The following is a 26,868-nucleotide window of genomic DNA, read 5'->3' as shown; positions in this document are numbered from 1 at the left end:
GTGTATGTGGCAAGTAGATTTTGAAGATTTTAAGATTTATTTGAATAAATAAGTATGTGTCTTTTGTGTCCCCTCCAAAAGTTCACCCCTGGGCCACGGCCATGCAGAGCGTGCTCTCTGATCTGGCTTGCTCCAGGGGAATGAGCTGAGCACAGGTCATGTTGCATCTCCTTCTTCAGCGCCCAGTCCCACCCCCAGTGTGGTGGGCTGTGCAGGGATCCCGTGCGTGGATGGTCACACTGTACAGCACACGGTCTGAGGCACGCGGTGTGCTGGGCCTCCCGTTCTCAACTGGCTTTCTGTTCTTTCAGGTGTGCACGTCCTGACCAGCTCAGCAGCTACTGTGGATTTTCTTTGTGTTTAAAGAAAAAGAAAAATGTCCTCGTGTCTGTAGAGATGATTTGCAGTTCAGCCCGGCTGAAGCTGACCGAATGAGACTATGGGCTGTGCCTCCGCCAAGCATGTTGCCACTGTTCAAAATGAAGAGGACGCCCAGAAGGGGAAAAGCTACCAGAATGGAGATGTGTTTGGCGGTGAGTGTTCTCGAACGCGCCTCCTGTCCTGCTGACTCCTCATGGCAGTGTGCGATCGCTGTGATGACGCGATACGCACTTGGGGTTGAAGGCATGATGAGACCTGATAGAAATCAGTGCCAGTCTTGTGCGCTGGGTAATTTACATCGTAATTTACACGGAGGGGGCTTTGAGAAGGATCACGGCGCTTTTCTGAGGAGCTAGCATTTCAATCAAGCTTTCGAGAACTAGTAGGATTTAAATAGGTGCGTGGGACAACAGCCGTGGGCCGACTCAGTGGGGCAGGACTGGAAGACTTAAAACAGAAGTCCCAAAGTGGAGGGAATAAGGATTTATAATGAGAAAGTCAGGTATTTTGTAGGGTTAAGAGACAGTAAATTTTACATTTTCAGATTCAAAACTACAGCTAGCCTAATAATCACCTCTTTAGTGCGAAAGCCACACGTTGCCCACCTGTGGCCACACCTGGCCTACAAATATATATGTGACACCCCCAGATAATTTTTAAATAAAAATGCAAGGCTGCCTGTAAGAATCGGGATGTTTCACCCCAAACCTCAAATGCGTTCAGAAGATCTGACACTACTGGGTCCTTGTTCCTTAAGGTCACCGTCAGCAGCGCGGGTGGCAGTTACCCTCAGCCAGTGAACTGCTAGCCTCCATCCCTCATGGATGCCCGTCAAGTCCAGGGCACTCATTGGCCTTCCCCGCCTGACCTCTTAAAGGTTTCTGAGTTAGACTCATCTTGAGTTTGTCTGTGGTACAGTGAACTCTTGGTCTGATGAACTAAAGATGTGTGTTCAAACACCAGGTAGTGAAAGACAGATTAACTAATTCTTGCTGAACGACTTCAACATTGCTTCCTTGTATTTGACATTTGTATGACACTTTTATTTATAAAAACACCATTTCTTATTCAATACGAGACCTCATTGAGGTAGTGTTTACATAGAAATGACTGCAATTAAAGCAATCACTGTTAAATAATTCTGCTTTTAGCGTCTCTGTCTTTTGGTCCATTTTCGTGGTTGTCTTTGTCTCTGTAAAGAACTGAAAAATGTGGGGGACCAGCAAATGGTGTACTCCCACGTAGTCGGTTCAAGTCCCAGACCTGGAGACTTGAGGCCCATGCCGGGTGCATGTGCGTGCATGCCCAAGATCCCGAGAGGAAGATGGAGGATCAGGGATCGTGGCATGGCCATCTCCCCTGGGGTGGGGGTAATGTCTCACTTTCTGTCTCTCTAGCAAGCACACGTGCCCTATAGGGGAAAACAAAACAAAATTCTCTCTAAAAATAAATTAATTTAAAAAAAAAAGGATTGAAAATGCATCTAAAGAGCTAATGTCTTATTAAAAGTAGATCAGTGTGTTGGGACCAGAAGTTAGCGTAATGGCTATGTTGCTGGACTCCCATGTAATCAACCGTGGTTTGAGTCCCGGACCCGGTGGCTTAAACTCACGCTGGGCGCTTGTACATCCGTGCCCAAGATCCCGAGAGGAGAATGGAGGAGAAGGGATTGCGGCGTGGCCATCCCCCCTGGGGGGTGATTTCTCGCTTTCTGTCTCTCTGTCTCTCTGTCTTTCTGGCGAGCGCACGTGCCCTATAGCAAAAACCTCTCCAAAAAGAAAAAAAAAGTAGATCAGTGTGTATGGGAAGGGGAATCTTGTTTTGTTTTAAGAAGCTACATCTGTTCCCTGGAAGACATTTGCTTCTAGTGGCAACTACCTATAGAATTTAGAACTTTGAAGGAGAACATGTATCTGAGCATCTTGCAGCTAGAATCCAGATTGACACCGTAATTTCCAGGAAAACAGCTCATTGGAATTAAGAGTCATTCTTGTCACCCTTGAGCCTTTACCTTTTAAGAGAAAATAACCTGACCTCGGTGATTTGCTTAACTTCTACATGATGTTGTGTGTCACTATTGTTTCTGTCATAGAGCTGCCCGTTACAGAGCAGCCACGTGGCGGGCACCGTGAGGCACTTACTTTCATTTCCATGTTTGGAAGTGAAGCGTAGAAAGGCTACCGCGTCTGAGGTTGTTCAGCTACTAAGTGGTAGAATCCGGATCGCACAGACTCCGAATTCTTCCTCTTTCCATTTCATTTCCTGATGCCCTGCTGCTTGCCATTGGCAACACATTCGTTAATGTTAAACAGTATTGATTGGCCTGCGTCCTACGTGTAAGGCTTTGTGCTAAATGCCATGGAGATTACAGAGGTAAATAACCCATAAGCCTTGCTGCCTACAACTTTATAAGAAGATAAAGTGTTTTGAGGCAGGATAAGCCAAATATCTTAAGAGGAAGAGACACACATCATGATAAGAGTCAGGGAGATGGGGAGTCTGCCTGAACAGGCAGGGTCAGAGTGGATTTTTCAGAGGTGGCGGCTGAACCTGACCTTAAAAAACTGGAAAAATCTAAACCAGCTGGATGAAGAGTGCAGAAGGTAAATCAGGCAAGGCCAGAGGTGATGCGAGACATAGTTACAGGTGATAAATCATCCATTTTGAATGAATATAAAATATAAGTGGGAGAGAATTGGCTAGAAAACCATGCTATGGGACCAGCAGTTAGCATAATGGCTATGTCGCTGTACTCCCATGTAGTCGACCGCGGTTTGGGTCCTGGACCTGGTGGCTTAAACTCACGCCGGGCATGTGTGCGTGCATGCCCAAGATCCCAAGAAGAGAATGTTGGAGAAGGGATTGCGGCATGGCCATCCCCCCTGAGGGGTGATTTCTCGCTTTCTATCTCTCTGTCTCTCTGTCTTTCTGGTGAGTGCACGCACCCTATAGCAAAAACCTCTAAACAACAAAAACATGTTATGGCTACATTATGGAGAACTGAGAATACCAAATTGCAGTCTTTAGAAAGATAAATCTTAGACTTAGAGCAAGATTTAGTGATGCTCGATATATTGTGCTTATATTCTTCTTTCAGTGAGACCTCCTTACCATCTGTTTCCTAATTTAGCTCCAAGTCGTACAGCCGGGAAAGCACTGTTGTTCTAAGTACCAGGTGCATTCAGCATCTTTTAAAGAGCCTTGTATCAGCCAATGATTGCTGGATATTAGACAACATAAGATCTCAGTGGCAGTCAACAATAAGTATTTAGTTCTTGTGTGTGTGTGTGTGTGTGTGTGTGTGTGTGTGTGTGTGTAGAGGTTGTTGCCTTAGGGCGCATGTGCTCATTGGAGAAAGAAACAGAGATTGTGAGAGGGAAAGTAAGAAATCACCTCCCACGGAGGATGGCCATGCTGCAATCCTTTCTCCTCCATTCTCCTCCTGGGATCTTGAGCACGCACATACACACACCCAGCGTGAGTTTCAAGCCACTACGTCTAGGACTTGACGGGGGTGATTTAAAAGCCACTACGTCTAGGACTTGAACCACAGTTGGCCATGAGGGAGAATGGGATGTAACTGTCACACCATCTGCTGGCCCGTGTTTTTTTGTTTGTTTGTTTGTTTGTTTTTTAAGTTCATTTATTTTATTTATGGTGAAGCACATGTGCATGAAAAAAGGAGAGAAAGAAAGAAAACTATCCCTGACAGGTGTTGTCACTCCCCAACCTCCTTTCCCCTCCCTGTAGCACATCAGACCTCGGCTATCCCATGCCCAGTGCATTTCAGGGAGACCTGACAGAGGACCCAGATCTGCAGCTGGCCACGTAGCTTGGAGCACTGCAGTTCATATGACACCGGGCTGGGCCAAACGTTTCTTGTTTCTTTCTTTTCTTTCTTTTTTCTTTTTTTTAAGAATTATTTATTTAATTATATTTATTATTACTATTTTCTTTAATTTGTCATAGAACATATGTGCTCATCAGAGAAAGACAGAGAGAGAGAGAGAGAAAGCAAACTGCCCTGCTAGGTCCAGGACTCAAACCATGGTTGGCCATAGGGGAGTCCAGTGCCCTAACCACCATGCCATGCCACCTGCTGACTCCCAAACATTTCTTCCTTGATCAGGAGTTGATGGGTCCACTGGAGTAGTACTGCTCCGTGCATCTTCCCTCTTCCTTATGGGCCCCGCAAGCCAGTGAGGACATGCTTCCTTTTGCAAAAGGGCACAAGCACATGCGATACACAGGCTACCTCTTCTGTGTGGACTTAGAGCTGGCACGCTGTCACTCGTACCTGCATGTCACTTGCTAAAGCAGGTCACATGAGCAAACACTCAGTCAAGAGACAAAAAACACACTCTGACCATCGTACATTCATGGCAAAAAGATGGCTATAAGGAGGGTCAAGAATTGGGGGTAAGGATCAGTTTCCCCACACCCATCTGGTCATTGCTGTCTCTATGGCTCCATGTAGTCCATGCCATGAAGTGCAGTTAAGGTCTCTAAACTTTCTTCATCCTCCAGATACTCACATCAGAAGTTTTATTTATTACAGCATTCACTGTCTTGTTACTCTTTCTAATAGAAACATTCGAGGGCTTATGATACCTTTTTTTTTTTTTAAGAGAGAGATTTTTGGGCATGTGTACTTGCCAGAAACACAGAAAGACATAGGTGAGAAATCACCCCCAGGGAGGATGGCCATGCTGCAATCCCTTCTCCTCTATTCTTCTCTTGGGGTTTTGGGCACATGTACACATGTGCCCAGCTTGAGTTTTAAGCTGCCGGGTCCAGGATTTGAACTGCAGTTGACTACCTGGGAGTCTAGTAATGTAACCATCACACCATCTGCTGGTCCTGAAGGCTTATGATATCTCGTTAAAGCAGGAATACAGGGACCAACAGGTGGCATGGTGGTTAAGGCACCACATTCCCATATAGCTGACTGTAGTTCTAGTCCCGGGCCAAGTGGATTGAAAATCATACCAGACACGTGTGCATGCATGCCCAAAATCCCAGGAAGAGAATGGAGAAGAGATTGCAGCATGGCCATCTCCCTCTCACACCCCCCCAGGGAATGACTTCTCACTTTTCGTCTCTCTGTTTCTCTTCTCTCTCTGGTGAGTGCACACACCCTATAGCAAAAACCTCAACAACTATAAATAAACAAAAACACAAAAGCAGGAATACAAGTGGGAGACAGCTTTACCAGTCAAGGGAGATGCTTTTTCTGGCCCTTCCAGGGCTTTGGGGATAGAATTACCAGAATCCAATGTCAAGAAAAGTTGTCAGTATCTTCGGTGTTACTGAACTAGAGTTTACATGTGACAGGCAAGCTCCCATCCGTGTTTCTCCACTACAATCAGTTCGCGAGGAGAGGTTTACAAGATCCCAAGATGGCAGAGGAACGACAGGTCTGGGTCACTTGGAACCACCTGATCTTGCTTGTCACCCACGGTTTCAGTGATTTCTTCATTCTTCCCAAAGGCCCCAACCTTAATGGCTGGAAACAGCCCCGTTTATGATTTCTCGTGGCTCTGTGGGATGGCTGGGGCTTCTCTGCAGTTCTCGCTTGTCTCGGCATTGCAGCTTCTTTCAGCTGGGCTCTCAGCCGGACTCAGCTGTCCGGGCTGGCTCTGGGCCTCTATCCAGGAGACCATTCTTCCCAGTCGGGTAGCCAAACTTTTCACCTGGCAACTGGCTTCCGAGGGAGGAAGTGGAAGCTGCCATGCCTCTTCAGTCCTGTGCTTGAGAGTCCAAGACTATCATTTTTGCTGCTTCTCTTGATCCAAGCAAGTGACCGCTGAGAGTCAAGGGAACAGACACACATGCCCGCTTGACTGTGCACCTACATTTGGGGGAGCGATGGTGGGAAGCCACGTTGGGAGGCTGGTTGCCACACCTATCTAGAGAGGCCTTAGAATGCTCCGACTGGACAATTACATTCTGCTTTCTAAATCCCTCCTCTATTTTTCATTGAATAAAGTGCTCTCATTCCCTTTTTAAAAGCTAACCATTTAAAAACTGCGGTTATCTTGTGTGGTTGAAGAGACGATGAAATCTGTGAAGGGTGGCATATTCGGGGCACCTCTGAAGTGCATGTCTCTGAATGTGAGTTCACACACACGTTCAATCCTTTTCTAAAGGTGTTCATTTAATTTCATAGCTTCTGAAGACATGCTGGGAGGCTTTGATACTCAAATGTTTACACACACAAATAGTCATTTCCATTGGTCTCCATGATGTTTTGGTTATTTAGGAGACCCACCACTCCAAATGCGTGTGACAGAATTTCTGTGGGATGTCCCGCCATCGAGGATTAAATGACACATGGGCATCTTGACTCCTAAATGTTGGGGAGTTTAGGTTATTGACAAGTAACTTTATCACTGCCATTTACCTATATATTTTCTTTCACTTTACATGTTGAAGCTTAAAAGATTTTAAATCTAAAGTTCTGCCTTCCAAGGTCAGCCCCAGAGCCTAGTGGTTAAGGGAGCTGGATCCCTCATGGCCAACCATGGTTCAAATACTGACCCTGCTGGTTTGAAAAGCATACCAGGCATGTGCGTGTGCATGCCCCAAATCCCAACGGGATAGACAAATACAAGAGCAGTGATTATGGTGTGACCACACCCTACCTGGGGAATGCTTTCTCGCTCTTCCTCTCTCTGTCTCTTTCTGTCTGTCCTTCTCTGGCAAGCACACATGTCCTCTGGCAGAGAGATAAAGAGAAAGAAAAGGAGAGAGAGGGGAAGTGAGAATGGAAGAAATAAATCAATTAAGTTCATTAGTTCTGCTTTCCATACCGTGGCCCTTTCACAAGTCAAATCCAGTCCAGAAGGCTCGACCCCCAGACTGGAATTCATCTTCCTTGAGTGACAGGACAAACGTGAGTCGTGGTCAGCAGATCTGCTGAGATTATTCAGAGAGCTGAACAGGTTGCCAAGACCAGCTTTCAAAGAGTAAGTGCCCAGCAGGTTCAAGTTAGCATGCACTAGTAAAGTCCTAAGGAAGGCCGACTATTGAAGTAGGTGCCTAGAACAGATTCAGGTCTTACTGGGGAAATTAACCCACACACCCCAAGATCATTGTCTCTTCTGCAGACTTCCCCAAGGGGGAGGAACTCTCGCAGCTGTATTGACTCTCCTGCGCGTTTTCCGTTTACAAGGTTCCGTCATGGCGGCTGTAAACCTGAGTCACCTTTGCTCTCGGCAGCTGTTCCCAGATCCTGTGACTCTCAGCCTTCCCTGGTGTCACTCTCCCTGCCCCTGCCATCCTTTCGTGTTACCGCCCATCGCCCCAAGGACCGCAGTGTGCTTGAAACTGATCTCCTGTTATGCCCCTTGGTTGTGTGTGTGCTTCTTTGCTTAGTTTAGAATTCTGTGTATTTTGCACCACTGTCAAATCATTGTTGGCTTATTTGTTTTGCAGACAGGGTCTTATCACACTGTAACCTGCCTCAGCCTCCTGAGTAGCTGAGACCAGACATGCACCCCTGTGCTTGGCGTTAGGGAGGGCAGGGAGTACAAGTCTGTGTCCAGCTCTCCCCACAGCAAGGCCTGTTATTCTCCTTCTTCCAACAGTTTGGACCACATATGAACCCTCCCTCTTTGCTCCAACAGACACCGTGCTTGCCCCTTCAAGACCCTTCTCATGCCCCTTCAAGACCCTGCACTTTTTTTTATTGTTTGCTGTAGGGTGCATACTCAGCAGCCAGACAGAGGAGGCAGAGAGAGAAAGTGAGAAATCACCCCCCATGGAGAATGGCCACACTGCAATCCCTTCTTCTCTCGAGATTTTGGGCACCACACACACACATACCCCCAGCATGATTCTCAAGCCGCTAGGTCTGGGACTTGAACCACTCAGTTGGCCATATGGGATGCAGCTGCCTTAACCTTTGTGCCACCTCCTGGCATAAGAGAGCCTGCACTTTTCATTTTTCTTCACCATCTTTCTCCATCACATAGTTTAAGTATTGGGGTTCCTTAGAACTCACTATTCACTTTTTTTGGAGAGGGTTTTTTGCTATAGGGCACGTGCGCTCACTAGGAAGACAGAGAGAGACAGAGAGACAGGAAGCGAGAAATCACCCCCCAGGGGATGGCCATGCTGCAATCCCTTCTCCATTCTCCTCTCGGGATCTTGGGCACACATGCACACGCGCCCGGCGTGAGTTTAAGCTGCTGGGTCCAGGACTTAAACCATGGTCGACTACGTGGGAGTCCAGTGACACAGCCATTATGCCAACTGCTGGTCCCCACTTTTATTCTTTTACATACATTTCCAGGGCAACTTCATGCCAACCCACAATAGCTTCAACTAGCACATTCCGAAAGTCTTCTTTCCTATTGAAGTAGGTGCCTAGAACAGATTCAGGTCTTACTGGGGAAATTAACCCACACACCCCAAGATCATTGTCTCTTCTGCAGACTTCCCCAAGGGGGAGGAACTCTCGCAGCTGTATTGACTCTCCTGCGCGTTTTCCGTTTACAAGGTTCCGTCATGGCGGCTGTAAACCTGAGTCACCTTTGCTCTCGGCAGCTGTTCCCAGATCCTGTGACTCTCAGCCTTCCCTGGTGTCACTCTCCCTGCCCCTGCCATCCTTTCGTGTTACCGCCCATCGCCCCAAGGACCGCAGTGTGCTTGAAACTGATCTCCTGTTATGCCCCTTGGTTGTGTGTGTGCTTCTTTGCTTAGTTTAGAATTCTGTGTATTTTGCACCACTGTCAAATCATTGTTGGCTTATTTGTTTTGCAGACAGGGTCTTATCACACTGTAACCTGCCTCAGCCTCCTGAGTAGCTGAGACCAGACATGCACCCCTGTGCTTGGCGTTAGGGAGGGCAGGGAGTACAAGTCTGTGTCCAGCTCTCCCCACAGCAAGGCCTGTTATTCTCCTTCTTCCAACAGTTTGGACCACATATGAACCCTCCCTCTTTGCTCCAACAGACACCGTGCTTGCCCCTTCAAGACCCTTCTCATGCCCCTTCAAGACCCTGCACTTTTTTTTATTGTTTGCTGTAGGGTGCATACTCAGCAGCCAGACAGAGGAGGCAGAGAGAGAAAGTGAGAAATCACCCCCCATGGAGAATGGCCACACTGCAATCCCTTCTTCTCTCGAGATTTTGGGCACCACACACACACATACCCCCAGCATGATTCTCAAGCCGCTAGGTCTGGGACTTGAACCACTCAGTTGGCCATATGGGATGCAGCTGCCTTAACCTTTGTGCCACCTCCTGGCATAAGAGAGCCTGCACTTTTCATTTTTCTTCACCATCTTTCTCCATCACATAGTTTAAGTATTGGGGTTCCTTAGAACTCACTATTCACTTTTTTTGGAGAGGGTTTTTTGCTATAGGGCACGTGCGCTCACTAGGAAGACAGAGAGAGACAGAGAGACAGGAAGCGAGAAATCACCCCCCAGGGGATGGCCATGCTGCAATCCCTTCTCCATTCTCCTCTCGGGATCTTGGGCACACATGCACACGCGCCCGGCGTGAGTTTAAGCTGCTGGGTCCAGGACTTAAACCATGGTCGACTACGTGGGAGTCCAGTGACACAGCCATTATGCCAACTGCTGGTCCCCACTTTTATTCTTTTACATACATTTCCAGGGCAACTTCATGCCAACCCACAATAGCTTCAACTAGCACATTCCGAAAGTCTTCTTTCCTTCCTCCAGCCATCCACTCAACAATACACTGCGGATCCCTGCTGTGGAGTAGGTGTCCTTTTGGTGAAGAGGCTCAGAAACAGACACAGTTTTGCCCTCCAGGACCTTCTAGTTGGGGAAGGCGGCATTAACGTTAACCAGAGAATCATAGAAACCAGTGCACAGTTACAATGCTGGGAAGTGCATGTGGGCAGGGAGGTGCGTGGTGCGGTAACAAGGCAGAATGGAGCCATCTGAGCTCCTGTGGAAATTAGGGAACCACTCCCTGAGAAAATGATGACCAAGCTGAGATCAAACTTAGAACTTTACTCCCAACGCTCTTCTGCCTTCCAGACCAGAATTTCAGTTACCTACTAGGTAACTCCATCTGAGAAAACATACTCACCTAAAACTCAGCTTATTTCACACTGAGTTCATTGTCTTTCCCCACAGTGCCTGGATTCCCCCATCTCAGTGAGTGACTCATCCAGAAATGCTAACAGCCTCTCCCGGCATGCGCGCTACCCTGGCTGGCCTGTCAGGTTTTTTTTTTTTTTTTTTTAAAGTACTGCTCTGTTGGTGTTGATTCTTCTGATCTAGAACGTTCTGTTTGTGCCGAGTTCTTGGCCAATAAAATCCTAAATCCTTGGGCGACTCTCCAGATGTGTGGGGATGGCTCATACCCACCTCTGCTGCCTTCACGCTCTGTTCCTTCTTCTGTCAGGCTGCACGACTCACCTTGGTGACCTCGCACCCCACCTTCTGTGCTCCAGGCCTTCCAGTGCACTGTGACCGCTGCCTGGCTTGGGCCTCTATCTTGCCTTCATCTTCGTAAATACTATAAATGGTTGTATGAAGGCTTTTCTAATACCATCAGAAAGTATTGCTTCCCTGTCATCCCAGATTATTTTTGCATACGTATTTACTTTATTTATTTAGATGTCTTATCTCTTTTTTAAATTATTTATTTACTTTTATTTATTCATTCATTTTATTTTTTAATTTGGCCAGAAAGGCACACACAGAGAGAGAGAGAGAGAGAGAAAGTGAGAAAGCAAGCCACCAGGTCCGAGACTCGAACCGTGGTCGGCCACGTGGGAGTCCAGCGCCCTTATCCACCATGCCACGTGCTGGCCCCAAGATGTCTTATCTCTTACGAGCTGGTTAGCAACCCGAAGGCAGGGACTGCGTGGTCTTGAGATCACACAGGGCTTCCAGAAGGTGAGGGAAATGCAAGCAAGCAGGGAGAGTGTTTAGGGATCAGGTTGGGCCCTGACTGACCTAGCTCCTGCAGATGGCTAAGGTGGCTTTGACTTCTGCCAAGTCGGTTTAAGGGCCAAGAGAGTCTGATGCTGTTGAGCATCCCTCTAAAAGGAGATGTGCGAATTACTGCAAAGAATGACTCCGGATGGTGGTGTCGGGCCGAGCTGCAGTGAGGCAAGCCAGAATTCGGCCACTTTCTTGCACTTGGGCTGTATATTGTTGTGTGACTTGGGTTAAGTCCTAATCCTTGGCTACTCATAAACTGAGACCATCTAGCAGGTAAGCGTGTGTGTGTGTGTGTTTATGAAAGAGAGATGGTATTATACCAGTCTGTTGCTCATCTAAAATGTATAGGGACTTCTTCTGTAGCTTTATGTTGAAGACTAAATCAGAAAATACATCAGATATATTCAGAAATTGAAAGCAGTTGGAGGCAAAGTAATAACCCACTGTTCATTGCGTTCACGATTTCTGGTTGCGTATAGTGAAGATCGGTGAAAGATGGCTGTGCTTTAGAGACGGTAGCAGAGAAGATGACATTGGTCCATGCTGGCCAGGGCTGTCGCAGCCCCATATGGCTACTGAGCAGGTGGGATGAGGCTAGTCCGAATGGATGTGTGCTGTCAGTGTAAAATGTACATTTTAATTCTATATTAAATGAAGATTGTATTTGAAAAGAATGTGAACTAGCTCACTAATAATTTCGAAATGGATTGCATGTTCAGATTATGTTTCAGATCTATCAGGCTAAATAAAGGATATTATTAAAGTTCAGTTCACCTGCTTCTTTTAGTGTGGCTACTTGAAATATCGAAAGTGCCTGTGTAGTGCTCTCTTCAGCAGCACCTATAATAAAATCGGAATAGACAGAGAAGTGAGCATGGTCCCTGCATAAGAGTGGGATGCAAATTTGTGAAGCATTCCCTATTTTCGAAAAACTTTCAACATCACTTGTCCGAAAGGAAATGCAAATGAAAACCACAATGGAGTATCACCTAACCCCACTTAGAAGGTCTAAAAAGATAAAGAACAAGTGCTAGCAAGGTTGTAGTAAAAAAGGGAACCCTCCTGTGCTGCTGATGGGAAAGTAGAGTAGTACAGCTACTGTGGCTAACAATAGGGAGGTTCCTCAAAGACCTACAGATAGAACTACCTTCCATATGACCCAGTAATCTCACTCCTGGGGATTTACCCAAAGCAGAGGAAATCACTTAGAAAGACACTTGCACATCCATGTTTATCACAGCCTTCAACACAGTAGCTAAGACCTACAACCAGTCTGTGTGCCCAAAAACCGATGATTGGATTAAGAAAACGTGGCACATGTATACTGGAGTACTATATGAATATGATGTTTCATCACTCAATCATAAAGAACAGTGAAATCCTATCATTCAATACAAAGCAGATGAATCTAGAAGATTTAATGCTAAGCGAAATAAGCCCAACTGAAAGACGAACATGGTATGTCCCCACTTAACATATACTGAATGACTGTACTTTATGGCAGAAGTCAAAAGATTCAAAGACAGAAGTAGAGGGGGCAATGTAGATACCAGAGACTATGGAATGTGAGGGGTTAGGGAAAGGACTCAGGAAAAAAAAATCATTTAACAGGGCAGCAGATGGTAATGGTTACGTTGCTGAACTCCCACATAGTCAATCACAGTTTGAGTCCTGGACCTGAAGGCTTAATAAAACTCACACCAGGCATGTGTGCGTATGTGCCCAAGATCCTGAGAGGAAAATGGAGAAGAAGGAATTGTGGCATGGCCATCCCCTGTGGTTGGTGATTTCTCATTTTCTGTCTTTCTTTCTGTCTCCCTGACAAGTGCGCATACCCTATAGCAAAAATCTCTTAAAAATTTCAGTCGAAATAATGCATGTAAACAAGGCAAACAGGTTATAGAATGGTATACCACAACAGAGTAAAAATAAAAGGGGAAGGGACTTTATGTGTGTGTATCTCAAAAAAAAAAAATCCAGTAAAATGGAAATCGCAGGTGCACTAGATAATGTAATGTTCTTTCTTGAAGACAATGACTGTGGTAATATTCTTGGTTGGATGATCACACACTACATGCACACTTGAAAAACATTGTACCCCACAAATATGTGTAACAATTCAATGTAAATAAAAAATTATAAAATAAAAGAAGAAATAGTAGAGAAAAGAAAATACATGTGTAGCTCACTTACTGCACAGCAATGATTTTAGTCACTGAAAGCTAGTAATGGTGTTAGAATTTCTTTTTTTTTTCCACCTTCCAGTTTGGAGTTTACTTATTTTTGGATCTAAGAGAAAGGGATTAGACTCAGGAAGAATCCCTTATTTTCTGCTTTGACTCTCCATAGGTGGAAGACACATTTATTGAGCACTAGTTTGTACATTCCGCCAGCTTGGGCATTGTTTGGGAGAAGAGGGGTCTACCAGGGATAACCAGAGAGCCTGGGCATTGGCTTGGCTGAGGAGCTAAGCTGTCTGAGTTGCGTGTCTCTGTGCTAAACAGTGTTAGTCTTTCACAGCCTGTCTTGTAACTTTTTTGTCTCTTTTGGCCTCTGAAGTCATTATTTTTTGTTTTCCATGAGTCACAGGAACAGTAGAGGCAGAAGTGTTGATGAGTTTGTGATAGGATCAGATAATAGTCTTAAAAGATGCAAACACATTTTTCCTTAGTTTATTTCTTTCTGAGAAAGAGCAGGAGACAGAACGTGTGCATGAGAGGAGGAAGAGAGACATCTACGGCAGAAGCTGGTCACTCTCAGGTCGCCTTGCCCAGGCTCCCAGCTCATCTTGAGCGCACACCCCTGGTGTATTTCAGGTCTACTTGGGATCTGGACCCATGGTCAGCCATGTGGCTTTGAACAGTACAGATTAGCACACTACAGTGCACCCCACTGCGACTGAGCCAAAGGCTAAAAAACGCAAGTCAGGATAAGCGAGGAACATGGCCCTGAGTTTTGGCCTTGAAGACTCCATGATGTTTGAGCTGAATCTCAGAAAGGTCTTTTTCTCTTTTTCTGTTCTGTTCTGTTCTGTTCTTTCTTTTCTTTTCTTTTTTTCTTAAGGTCTTTGCCATAGGGCACATGTGTTTGCCAGACAAAGAGAGATGGTGAGAGGGAAAATGAGAAGCCCCCAGGGAGGATGACCATGCCACAATCCCTTCTCTTTCATTCGCCTCCTGGGATTTGGGGCATGCACTCACACATGCCCAGCATGATTTTCAGGCCACACGGTCTGGAACTTGGAACTTGAAGTGTGTTCAGCCATACAGGAGTCCGGCGCCTTTACCCACGCCACCTGCTGGCCCTCCAGAAAGATCTTAAACGCTAGAAGAGACATTATAGAAGTCACTTTGCCATGGCTGAGAGTTTTAACTCCACACAGAAGTGCTTGGCCCAGTGTCTGACTCAGATAGATGCTCAAAATATGTTAGTTTGATTTTTTTTTTTTGGTCTCTTTTTTGGAGAGCTTTTTGCTATAGGGCACATGTGCTCTCCTGAAAGAGAGAGACAGAGAGACAGAAAGAGAGAAATCACCATGAATGGGAGTTGGCCATGCCACAATCCCTTCTCCTCCATTGTCCTCTTGGGATCTTGGACATGCATGCACGTGCCCCTGGCATGAGTTTAAGACACTGTGTCCGGGACTCAAACCACGATTGACTACATGGGAGTCCAGCGATGTAGCCATTATGCCATCTGCTGGTCCCCTGATTTTCTTTTTATAGTTCATTCCTAGGCCTTTCTGATAGACGCTTACTTTGACAGGAGACAGGAGACATGCATGCATGTGAGCACAGGAAGGAGTGCTTGTGGGTTCTGTCCTACCAGCCGGCATTTTGTCTAGCTTCATCTCTACTGGTGTCATCCTTCACAAATAACTCGATTTGTTTTCCTGTCTATGACAGAAAAATAATGGTATCCACTGTGCAGCGTTGTCTGGCGGATGCAATGAGTTAGCAAAGGCCTCACTCCGAACAATACCAGTGTGTCTTTAAGACCCAGCACTGATGGTAAATAGAACTGGCCTGAGCAGACAGGCCCCACCTTCACTCTAGTCCCCTCGACTACCTCAAATACGCACCATGCTAGATGCCATGTTGACGCAGACTTCGGTCTCACTAAGGGAAAGGCAGCAAAAGTTTCTCTTTAGAAAATTTCCTATAACACAGAATCGAGAAATGCCCTATGTTTTCTGTGTAACAAAACAAAAACAGAAAAACTGGGCCAGCAAGTGGCATGGTGGTCCACTCCGTGCTTCAAGTCCCAGATGCAGAGGCTTGAAAAACATGCTAGGCACATGTGTATGTGTGCCCAGAATCCCAAGGGGAGGATGAGGAGAAGGGGTTGCAGCATGGTCATCCCCCCGGAGAGATAATTTCTCACTTTCCCTCTCCCTTCCTCTCTCTGGCAAGCACATGTGCCTTATGCAAAATTCTAAATAATCATGATCATCATCATCTAAGGGGTACTTTTCTTTTCCTTGCCAACAGGTATCATGAGCCTGTTGTTCCAGTGTTAGACATGGAGTTAAGTGGAAAATGGGGCCATTCTTTTCTCGCTGCTGCCAGGCAGCCTGTCTGCAGTACAAGACAGGAGATCCTTGGAGTTCTCTGGGATGACATGCAGGGCCTCAGGGTCCCTTGGGCTTTCCTTCCACTGACCTCCTGCCATCCTAGGAGTCTGAGCTGCTGGTAACCCTTCCTCAGGCAGAAAGAACTAGGCCTGGAGAAGGCTGTGGACTTGTGCTGGGTGCAGAGGACTGGTGCCACCAGCAAGGCTTACCAGGAGTCAGGGGTAGTTGTGACGTGGTGACTCAGCAGTGTGAGAGGAGGTGGGAGGGTTTCCTCACCCATAGTGCTGCTCCTCAGAGTTATTTTCTCCTGAGAGACATCGCAGAATTCAGAAATCCAGAACGCTGGCTTCTTCCTGGCATCCTGGCTCATGAAGCAGGAAGGGCCTGCTTGGCCATGAGCACCTGCCTGCTCTTCGCCTGGCAGTGCCCACCTGGATGATGGCCTGACGCAGGCCCAGCTCTTCATCGTAGAAACCAGCACGGCCCCTGCCCTCTGCACCTGGAGCCTTAAGTGCAGCTGGTCCTTTTGGCCTAAATCATTACCTGGCATCAAAAACTCAGTTATTTGACTCATCTTCAGAGCTGAGGAGGCTTTTCTACTTGCAGTTCTTGTGACCCCACTTGATAGAAGAGGAAACCTAAGCTGAGAACCTTCCTGTTCATTTCACTAACGTCAGGGGCCTCTGGTTAGAATGGAGGGTGCCGGCTCTTGCCTGAGAGAGTCCTCCTTCAAGACCGAAATGCCCATCTTTGCCAGTAAGTCCACACTCGCGTTTTCTCAGGATTCACGAGAATATCACTGTTAACTGGCTGCTCCAGCTCAGCTCTGCCTTCCGCATGAGGACACCTGAGACTGTTGGGGTAAGGTAGGCTATTTTCCGAGGACCTAGAATACCGACACTGTCACAATGAACACACGAGCCTGCAGTCTGGTAAACTGATTTCCACTTGGTTTCTTGGTTCAGCTACTCCCTGACAGTGAGTTTTGGCAAGTTACTGAGGCTTAAGTCTTTGCCTCCATTTCTCCATCTGTAGGGCGTGGGGAACAGTGGTACCTGCCTGCCTTTGCTGGGCTACTGTGCAGCCTCAATGAATTAATGTATCCAGAGCCTTGGAATAATACCTAGCACAGGGGGCCCACTCAGTGAGTGCCATCAGTGTCATCATTGTCATATGAACAGCCCAAAGACTCATGGACCTCTGACCTGGGCAGTCACTGCTACCAAAAATGGTTGATAGTGACCAGCAGATGGCATGGAGATTAAGGTCCTGGATCCCACGTGACTGACTGTGCGGTTTGAAAATTATACTGGGTGCATGCGCGTGCTCAAAATCCCAAGAAGAGGGTAAAGGAGAAGGGATTATAGCGTGGCTATCTTCTCTGGGTAATGCTTTCTCACTTACCCTCTCTCTCTCCCTCTTTCTAATGAGCACATGTTAAAAAAAAAAAAAGTTGATAGGTTCCCTCTGATTGTACTGGCAGAAGTGCATAGTCAGGTTACTGCAGAGGTATAATTCTCGCAACTTTAAACAATTATCCACACTATACTTACTTTTTTATTGGAGCTTTTAAAATATGTTTGTTCCTATAGTTTGTCCTTTCATGTGCTGACCTAGACCAGCTTCTGTTCTGTGTATGATGTATGTGTCTTAAAATCAAAAGATCAAAGGATACGGGACCAGAAGTTAGCATAATGACTATATCACTGGACTCCCATGTAGTCGACTGTGGTTTGAGTCCCGGACCCAGTAGCTTAAAACTTACCCTGGGCGCGTGTGCGTGAGTGCCCAAGATCCCGAGAGGAGAATGGAGGAGAAGGGATTGCGGCGTGGCCATCTCCCCTGGGGGGTGATTTCTTGCTTTCTGTCTCTCTGTCTCTCTGGTGAGCACATGCTCCCTATAACAAAAAACCTCTCCAAAAAATAAATAATAATAATCAAAGGATACGATTTAAGAGTAGTGACCATAATATTAATGCCTTATTTCCATGAAAGAGTAGTTTAAAAAAATTCTCACTATAGAATTTAACAGATGGGTTTTTCATTGATCAAACATGAATCAGTACATGGTGTGTGTGTGTGTGTGTGTGTGTGTGTGCGCACGTGAGATCACCCAGCCTCTTCCTACTCTTGTGCTTCTCGCATGGAGGAAGGGCGTGTGCAGCAGTAAGGATATTTGTCGTGAAACACCACGAGGAGTCCAGGAAGCAGCAGACACCGATGGTGCCCCAGTGACTGTAACTGAATACATGTATTTATAGCTAGGTGTTATTTAAAAATGTGAAGATGATACACTATTCCAGGACCCGTTTTATTCTTGAAAAGTATTTGGTTATTCATAAGTATTCAGTATTAAAAATTGAATTCCCCAGTTTATCCTTCTATACTATAGAAGCTTTTAGATGAATCTAAAATGTAACTGCAAAATACAAAACCATAAAAGTACTATAAAAAATACAGGTGAGTGTTATTAATCTTAGATTGCAAAATGTCCTCCTCATACTGCCACAAAAGCCTAAGTCATCAAATAAAAAGCTGATAACTTTGACCATATAAAAATCTAAAACCTCTGCACGTCAGGAAACAAACCACAGTGAAGTAAGTTAAAAAACGAATGTCAAACTGAGAATAATATTTACAACACAAGTAAGGGTGATGTGATAACCTTCGAGGCCAGCTGGCCCAGGCAGATCACGATGCTCCCGGTGCTGAGGCCACAGGGGAAGGGCCCAGGCTAATAATGTCTCAGGCACACGGGGTACGCGTGCCAGTGATGCTGGCTGACTGAGTTTGAGGGTGGCCACTGTGTGAAGACCTTATTGGGGTTGCCTGTCTCCCTCCCACCTCCCTGTCTCTCCTACTTTCTCTCATGGAAGAAATAGATAAATAAACTTAAAAAAAAAAAAAAAGACCCTTCAAAATCTGTAAAGAAAGAATTAATACTCCAATTGAAAAATGGACCGGAACCAGCAGTTAGCGTAATGGCTATGTCGCTGGACTCCCACATAGTCGACCACGGTTTGAGTCCCAGACCTGGTGGCTTAAACTCACTCCAGTTGCGTGTGTGTGTGTGCCCAAGATCTCGAGAGGAGAATGGAGGAGAAGGGATTGTGGCATGGCCATCCCACCAGTGGGGTGATTTCTCGCTTTCTGTCTCTCTGTCTCTGTCTGTCTGGCGAGCGCATGTGCCCTATAGCAAAAAACCTCTCCAAAGAAGAAAAAGAAAAGAAAAAGAAAAAGAAAATGGACAGAGTTTGTAACTAAACAATTCCAAAAAGAAAAATATAAAAATCCAATAAACATATTAAAATCTATTGGGTTGTCAGAAAAGTCATGGCGCATTTGTTGCAAAGCAAAAGAGAAAAAAAAAATACATCGCGACTATTCTGACGACCTAACGTTTTACTTCTCAGAAACAAAAATCCGCACCATACCAAAACACAAGCACGAGAAGAAAAACCCTCAAAGCAAGACCTCACATTTTGCACCCCTCACTTTGGGCCGAAGCAGGCCTTTGTCTCGTGTTATAATGGGGAAATGTCACACTGGGACAATGTTTCTGGGACACAAAATAGGAAGATGTTATCAGAAATTTCAATGAGCGTGGCCTTTGTGTGAGCAGGCCTGCTTCTAGGGATTTATCACAAGGGGGTAATTGGACAGGTGTGCAAACCGACACGCTGGTGGGTCTTTCCCGCTGATGAAGCACACGTGGAATCGAGCCGTTAAAAGCTTGGGACTCTGGATTTATTGATATGGAAAGCAATCTGCCATATATCAGCAGATGAAATGAGTATAGCATAGAGCATATCCTGTTGGTAAATTTTATGTGTTTAAAATCCACATAAACTTCTGAGGGAGTCCATGAAGGAATTTTGCAAGGCCGTTCACCAAGCATTAGCCATGGCAGTCTCAGAGGGTTCTTCACTTCTTCATATTTTTGTGAATGATATGAGTCTTTTATGGTTCACATTTACCATTCAGTACAAGTATTCATTTTGATGACTATAAATGAAATGTTTCTATTTTCTAAAGGCCCTGGATGTGTTTTCAGGGGAGTTTGAAATCCTCTGGAAATGGCCACCAGGCAACAAGGATTCAAGTGATCCACGCGTTTGCCCAGGAAGGTGGATGGAGGCTGATCACTGTGCTTGCTGGTTACACGTAAAACCTAGCATTTCAGCTCAGCCTCTGAAGCACTTACTGTTCACCTCCCATAACTTAGGCACTGAGGCTATAAAAATGGGTTAGGGGCCAGCCAGGTGGGGTAGTGGTTTAAGGCAACTGGATTCCACATGGCCAACTGCGTGGTTCAAGTCCTGGACCCAGCAACTTGAAACATATGCTGGGTGCATGTGCGCACATGCCCCAAATCCTGAAAGGAGAAAGAAGCAGAAAGGATTACAGCGTGACCATCTCCCCTGGGAGGTGCTTTCTTACTCTCACTTCCCCCTTCCCCAGGCGTGTTTGCATGAGTACAAACACCCTACAGAAGCAATTTTTTTCTTTTTTTTTAGGTTTTTGTCATAGGGTACATGAGCTCACTGGAGAAGAGACAAAGAGATAAGGAGAGAGGGAAAGTGAGAAATCATATCTCCTCTCCCCCAGGGAGATGGTCACGCCACCGTCTTTTCTCCTCCGTTCTCCTCTTGGGATTTTGGTCATGCGTGCATACATGCCCAGTGTGATGTTCAAGCTGCCAGGTCCGTGGCTTGAACTGCAGTTTGCCATGTGGGAGTCCTGCACCTTAACCACCATACCACCTGCTGTCCCTGCCCATAGCAAATTTAGAATTCGCCCTATAAATTGGAAACAATTATGGTGGGCAGGATGATGGCACTGCGGTAAAACACAATGCGCCACGAGGCTGACTCACATAGGGAGGTTCTGAGTTCACATCCAGAGACCTCCACAAGTACACCATGCATGTGTGTGCCCATGATCCAGGGCTGGCTGAGGCTTCAGGTGGATTGTGGCATCAAAACCCTGCTGGGAGTGATTCTTTCTCTCTTAAGTCATGGAAGAAACAAATAAATAGAAAGAAAGGGAGAGAGAGGGAGAGAGAATAAAGAAGAGGGAGAGGAGAGAGCCTTATTTCCATGAAAGAGTAGTTTAAAAAAATTCTCACTATAGAATTTAACAGATGGGTTTTTCATTGATCAAACATGAATCAGTACATGGTGTGTGTGTGTGTGTGTGTGTGTGTGTGCGCACGTGAGATCACCCAGCCTCTTCCTACTCTTGTGCTTCTCGCATGGAGGAAGGGCGTGTGCAGCAGTAAGGATATTTGTCGTGAAACACCACGAGGAGTCCAGGAAGCAGCAGACACCGATGGTGCCCCAGTGACTGTAACTGAATACATGTATTTATAGCTAGGTGTTATTTAAAAATGTGAAGATGATACACTATTCCAGGACCCGTTTTATTCTTGAAAAGTATTTGGTTATTCATAAGTATTCAGTATTAAAAATTGAATTCCCCAGTTTATCCTTCTATACTATAGAAGCTTTTAGATGAATCTAAAATGTAACTGCAAAATACAAAACCATAAAAGTACTATAAAAAATACAGGTGAGTGTTATTAATCTTAGATTGCAAAATGTCCTCCTCATACTGCCACAAAAGCCTAAGTCATCAAATAAAAAGCTGATAACTTTGACCATATAAAAATCTAAAACCTCTGCACGTCAGGAAACAAACCACAGTGAAGTAAGTTAAAAAACGAATGTCAAACTGAGAATAATATTTACAACACAAGTAAGGGTGATGTGATAACCTTCGAGGCCAGCTGGCCCAGGCAGATCACGATGCTCCCGGTGCTGAGGCCACAGGGGAAGGGCCCAGGCTAATAATGTCTCAGGCACACGGGGTACGCGTGCCAGTGATGCTGGCTGACTGAGTTTGAGGGTGGCCACTGTGTGAAGACCTTATTGGGGTTGCCTGTCTCCCTCCCACCTCCCTGTCTCTCCTACTTTCTCTCATGGAAGAAATAGATAAATAAACTTAAAAAAAAAAAAAAAGACCCTTCAAAATCTGTAAAGAAAGAATTAATACTCCAATTGAAAAATGGACCGGAACCAGCAGTTAGCGTAATGGCTATGTCGCTGGACTCCCACATAGTCGACCACGGTTTGAGTCCCAGACCTGGTGGCTTAAACTCACTCCAGTTGCGTGTGTGTGTGTGCCCAAGATCTCGAGAGGAGAATGGAGGAGAAGGGATTGTGGCATGGCCATCCCACCAGTGGGGTGATTTCTCGCTTTCTGTCTCTCTGTCTCTGTCTGTCTGGCGAGCGCATGTGCCCTATAGCAAAAAACCTCTCCAAAGAAGAAAAAGAAAAGAAAAAGAAAAAGAAAATGGACAGAGTTTGTAACTAAACAATTCCAAAAAGAAAAATATAAAAATCCAATAAACATATTAAAATCTATTGGGTTGTCAGAAAAGTCATGGCGCATTTGTTGCAAAGCAAAAGAGAAAAAAAAAATACATCGCGACTATTCTGACGACCTAACGTTTTACTTCTCAGAAACAAAAATCCGCACCATACCAAAACACAAGCACGAGAAGAAAAACCCTCAAAGCAAGACCTCACATTTTGCACCCCTCACTTTGGGCCGAAGCAGGCCTTTGTCTCGTGTTATAATGGGGAAATGTCACACTGGGACAATGTTTCTGGGACACAAAATAGGAAGATGTTATCAGAAATTTCAATGAGCGTGGCCTTTGTGTGAGCAGGCCTGCTTCTAGGGATTTATCACAAGGGGGTAATTGGACAGGTGTGCAAACCGACACGCTGGTGGGTCTTTCCCGCTGATGAAGCACACGTGGAATCGAGCCGTTAAAAGCTTGGGACTCTGGATTTATTGATATGGAAAGCAATCTGCCATATATCAGCAGATGAAATGAGTATAGCATAGAGCATATCCTGTTGGTAAATTTTATGTGTTTAAAATCCACATAAACTTCTGAGGGAGTCCATGAAGGAATTTTGCAAGGCCGTTCACCAAGCATTAGCCATGGCAGTCTCAGAGGGTTCTTCACTTCTTCATATTTTTGTGAATGATATGAGTCTTTTATGGTTCACATTTACCATTCAGTACAAGTATTCATTTTGATGACTATAAATGAAATGTTTCTATTTTCTAAAGGCCCTGGATGTGTTTTCAGGGGAGTTTGAAATCCTCTGGAAATGGCCACCAGGCAACAAGGATTCAAGTGATCCACGCGTTTGCCCAGGAAGGTGGATGGAGGCTGATCACTGTGCTTGCTGGTTACACGTAAAACCTAGCATTTCAGCTCAGCCTCTGAAGCACTTACTGTTCACCTCCCATAACTTAGGCACTGAGGCTATAAAAATGGGTTAGGGGCCAGCCAGGTGGGGTAGTGGTTTAAGGCAACTGGATTCCACATGGCCAACTGCGTGGTTCAAGTCCTGGACCCAGCAACTTGAAACATATGCTGGGTGCATGTGCGCACATGCCCCAAATCCTGAAAGGAGAAAGAAGCAGAAAGGATTACAGCGTGACCATCTCCCCTGGGAGGTGCTTTCTTACTCTCACTTCCCCCTTCCCCAGGCGTGTTTGCATGAGTACAAACACCCTACAGAAGCAATTTTTTTCTTTTTTTTTAGGTTTTTGTCATAGGGTACATGAGCTCACTGGAGAAGAGACAAAGAGATAAGGAGAGAGGGAAAGTGAGAAATCATATCTCCTCTCCCCCAGGGAGATGGTCACGCCACCGTCTTTTCTCCTCCGTTCTCCTCTTGGGATTTTGGTCATGCGTGCATACATGCCCAGTGTGATGTTCAAGCTGCCAGGTCCGTGGCTTGAACTGCAGTTTGCCATGTGGGAGTCCTGCACCTTAACCACCATACCACCTGCTGTCCCTGCCCATAGCAAATTTAGAAAAAACAATACAAAATTTAAAAAGAGGAGTTAGATCCCGTTTCTGTCTTTATGAACAGATGAAAATGGAACAGAGATGGGCATCTCTGAGAAATGTCCGCATCATAGGTGACTGCAGAGGGGTCTGATCCAGCCATCCAAGACGGTGAGTGAAGGCTCAGCTAAGTCTTCAGTGATGCAGAGCGAAGGACCCACAGTGGGGCAGGAGCTTTAGGCTCGGAGACAGAGGAAGAGAGGCTCAGCGGGGGATAATCCCCCTGCCTGAGGTAGTTCAGGAGGACTGAGAAGCATCACCAAACCAGCGGTGAAGTAACTTCAGAAAATTTCCCATTAGGGCAGGAGTCTTGAGTTTTGAAAACTGAATAGCTTGGGATCAGCAGTTGGCGTAATGGCTATGTCCCTGGACTCCCATGTAGTCGACCGCGGCACGAGTCCCGGACCCGGTGGCTTAAAACTCATGCCGGGCGCGTGTGCATGCATGCTCAAGATCCCGAGAGGAGAATGGAGAAGAAGGGATTGCTGTGTGGCTATCCCCCCTGAGGGGGGTGATTTCTCGCTTTCTGTCTCTCTGTCTCTCTCTGTCTAGTGAGCTCATGCGCCCTATAACAAAATCCTCTTCAAAAAAAAAGAAAATTGAACACCTCTTCATTGAGCCCTGTCCTATGTGAGTAGGCCCTGCTCGTGCTGTGTGCAATGGCAGCAGAGTTCCTCTGGCCATGATCTCTCCTTCGTGAATCATCCAGTGACAGTGAAATTCAGGACTCTGAAGAAGGAGCACATGGATGTTATGGGTCATGTTTTATACTGAATTTATTTATTTATTTATTTATTTATTTATTTATTTATTTATTCATTCATTCATTCATTCATTTTTCCCATTGGCAAATGATCACTGAGTGGTACAGGGAGAAAAACACACGGTTGTATTGCACCCTGCTTCCTGAACCAGCTCCTGCTGCTGGGGTCTGGGAACCTTCATCTGGGCCAGAGGAAAAGGAAGGTCAAGGTACCCCCGTAGCAGAGGCTCCTTGCAGAGGCTGTACCTGCAAGTTTGACTCTGTCCAGCCCTGGAGCTTCTCAGACCAAATGAAAACCTGTGTATATTAGGTCATCTCAAACCCTAGACTTTTGGGGATAAGAAGACAATAGAGCATATTACCTCGTGAGGGTATTTCTGTGTGTTTGCTTCATTGGATTAAAATGCCGTGATATTAAATGGAAACAAAAGTTTATGAAACTGGTACATACAGAATAACTCTATGAAATGATAATATATATTCACTGTATTTGGGCATAAATGGAAACAGAGCCTCCGGGTGTTTACCAGGAAAGGTTAGTAAGTAATTATTAGCTCTGGGTGCTGCTAACACCTGGGAGTCTGGAGTTTAATATTTTCTTAATATTCTATATCTCTTTTTAAAAGGAAATATTTTTAAAAGATACTTTTTAAAGATAAAATGATCTTTTTTTTTTAAAAAAAAGATCTTTTCTGAAGATGACAATGTGTTATTTATGATGGATAATCTAAAGAACTTCCTGAAAGAAACTCACTGATTATTTCTGTAGATAGCACTTTTATGTGTCGGGCACTATTTTTTTTTTTTTTTTGGAGAGATTTTCACTGTAGGGCGCATGCGCTCGCCAGACAGACAGAGAGAGACATAGAGACAGAAAGCGAGAAATCACCCCCCAGGGGGGATGGTCACACCGCAATCCCTTCTCCTCCATTCTCCTCTCGGGATCTTGGGCACGCACGCACATGCGCCCGGCATGAGTTTTAAGTCACCGGGTCCGGGACACGAACCGCGGTCGACTACGTGGGAGTCCAGCGACATAGCCATTACGCTAACTGCTGGTTCCCTGTCGGGCACTATTTTAAGCCTTTAATTATCTATTAATTCATTTAATTCTCATGACACCTTATGAGGTAGGTTCCAGTTATATAAATAAGGAACCCCAATCTATGTTTTTAACTACTGTGCCTTGCTACCATATCTACTTATTTTTTTCTCTCTTTTTTAAAAGTTTATTTAATGAGAGACGGGGAGAGAGACCAGCACCCTCAACAGAGTCTCATTCTACAGTTTATACTTCCCCAAGCTTTTCAGTCCCCAAGATCACAGGTGCACATGTACAGGTCCGTCCAGGAACTGAACCCGGGTGTTTTCTATGGCTTCTAGTGTGGCAGAGTGCCGTGTTACCACCGTGCCACCACAGCGCGGCCTACAAGTGCTTTCTCAATGTCCCCACCTGCACAGTTATGAAACAAAAAGCAGTGTGACTGAGACCCCAGATTATTCAGAGAAAGTTTGATATTTTTATTAGGTTGTCAGGAAAATCATGACCTACTTTTCTGTTTTTCTATGCATCAATGCCTCATGACTTTCCTGATAACCTAGTGTTCACCTGCAAATATCTTTAGTTGTGTATATTAGGTCATCTAGAAGATACCCTCCCTTGTTTTGGGAAGTAATGTGAGGAGTAGTTACCGAAAGCTGAGTTTCTTGGGTTCATCTCTCTCAGGGCCACCTCCCCACCAGAACCATCGTTGGCAGTGAGCCTGAAGGCTGGAAGAAAGAGCTGACTTTGCTAACTCAGTACACCACTTAAACAGTTTTGTTTCCTTCTGCCTGTTTTCAGCCCTACACTCCATCGGCTACTTAAGATTTGAGAACAAATTAAAAGGTAGAAAATAACTATGACATAATTTCCTAAGTTTATTTTTAGCTAATGGCCTTGCCTTACTGTTCATTTCAAGGTATAAAGTCTCTCAGGAAGAGGAGGACTCGGGGTGATGTGGGAATTGACAGATTACTCATTGAAAGTTGAGCCATCTTCGTCCTTTGTAACTTGAATCTCAATTTCTTAGTTTTTTGCAAATGTTTGACTCTAAGTAAATCTACACGAAAGTTAGCTCCTCTTAGAGATTACAGTGGGCCACGTGTTACGCAAGGTTTTATGAAAGCAAACAGAAACAAATGACGGTGTGGTACAAGGAGCCCAGTTGATGGGGAAGCTCTTGGGTTGGCTGGAGATATTGATCACATCGGGATTCTGCTGCAGGTAACTGAGAAACCAGG

The 26,868-nt window shown here is 45.5% G+C and overlaps 1 protein-coding gene and 1 non-coding gene across 2 annotated transcripts in view; both read left to right on the top strand.

Annotated features, from left to right (window-relative positions):
• The first annotated feature begins 302 nt into the window (after positions 1–302).
• Positions 303–26,868, top strand: part of CUNH1orf21 (chromosome unknown C1orf21 homolog) — a 209,743-nt gene continuing 183,177 nt past the window's right edge. Inside the window, exon 1 of the mRNA XM_006143868.3 lies at positions 303–533. Within this exon, the coding sequence (XP_006143930.1) occupies positions 440–533 (94 nt within the window). The 5' untranslated portion in view covers positions 303–439. The remainder of the gene's footprint in view (positions 534–26,868) is intronic.
• LOC114006988 (U6 spliceosomal RNA) lies at positions 12,135–12,239 on the top strand. The gene has a single exon (XR_003548643.1). It is a non-coding gene; the product is annotated as a U6 spliceosomal RNA (small nuclear RNA).

Source organism: Tupaia chinensis, unplaced genomic scaffold (assembly GCF_000334495.1).
Source record: "Tupaia chinensis unplaced genomic scaffold, TupChi_1.0 Scaffold000112_1, whole genome shotgun sequence".
In the NCBI taxonomy this organism is placed as follows: Eukaryota; Metazoa; Chordata; class Mammalia; order Scandentia; family Tupaiidae; genus Tupaia; species Tupaia belangeri.
This window is presented reverse-complemented; position numbering and strand designations above follow the sequence as displayed.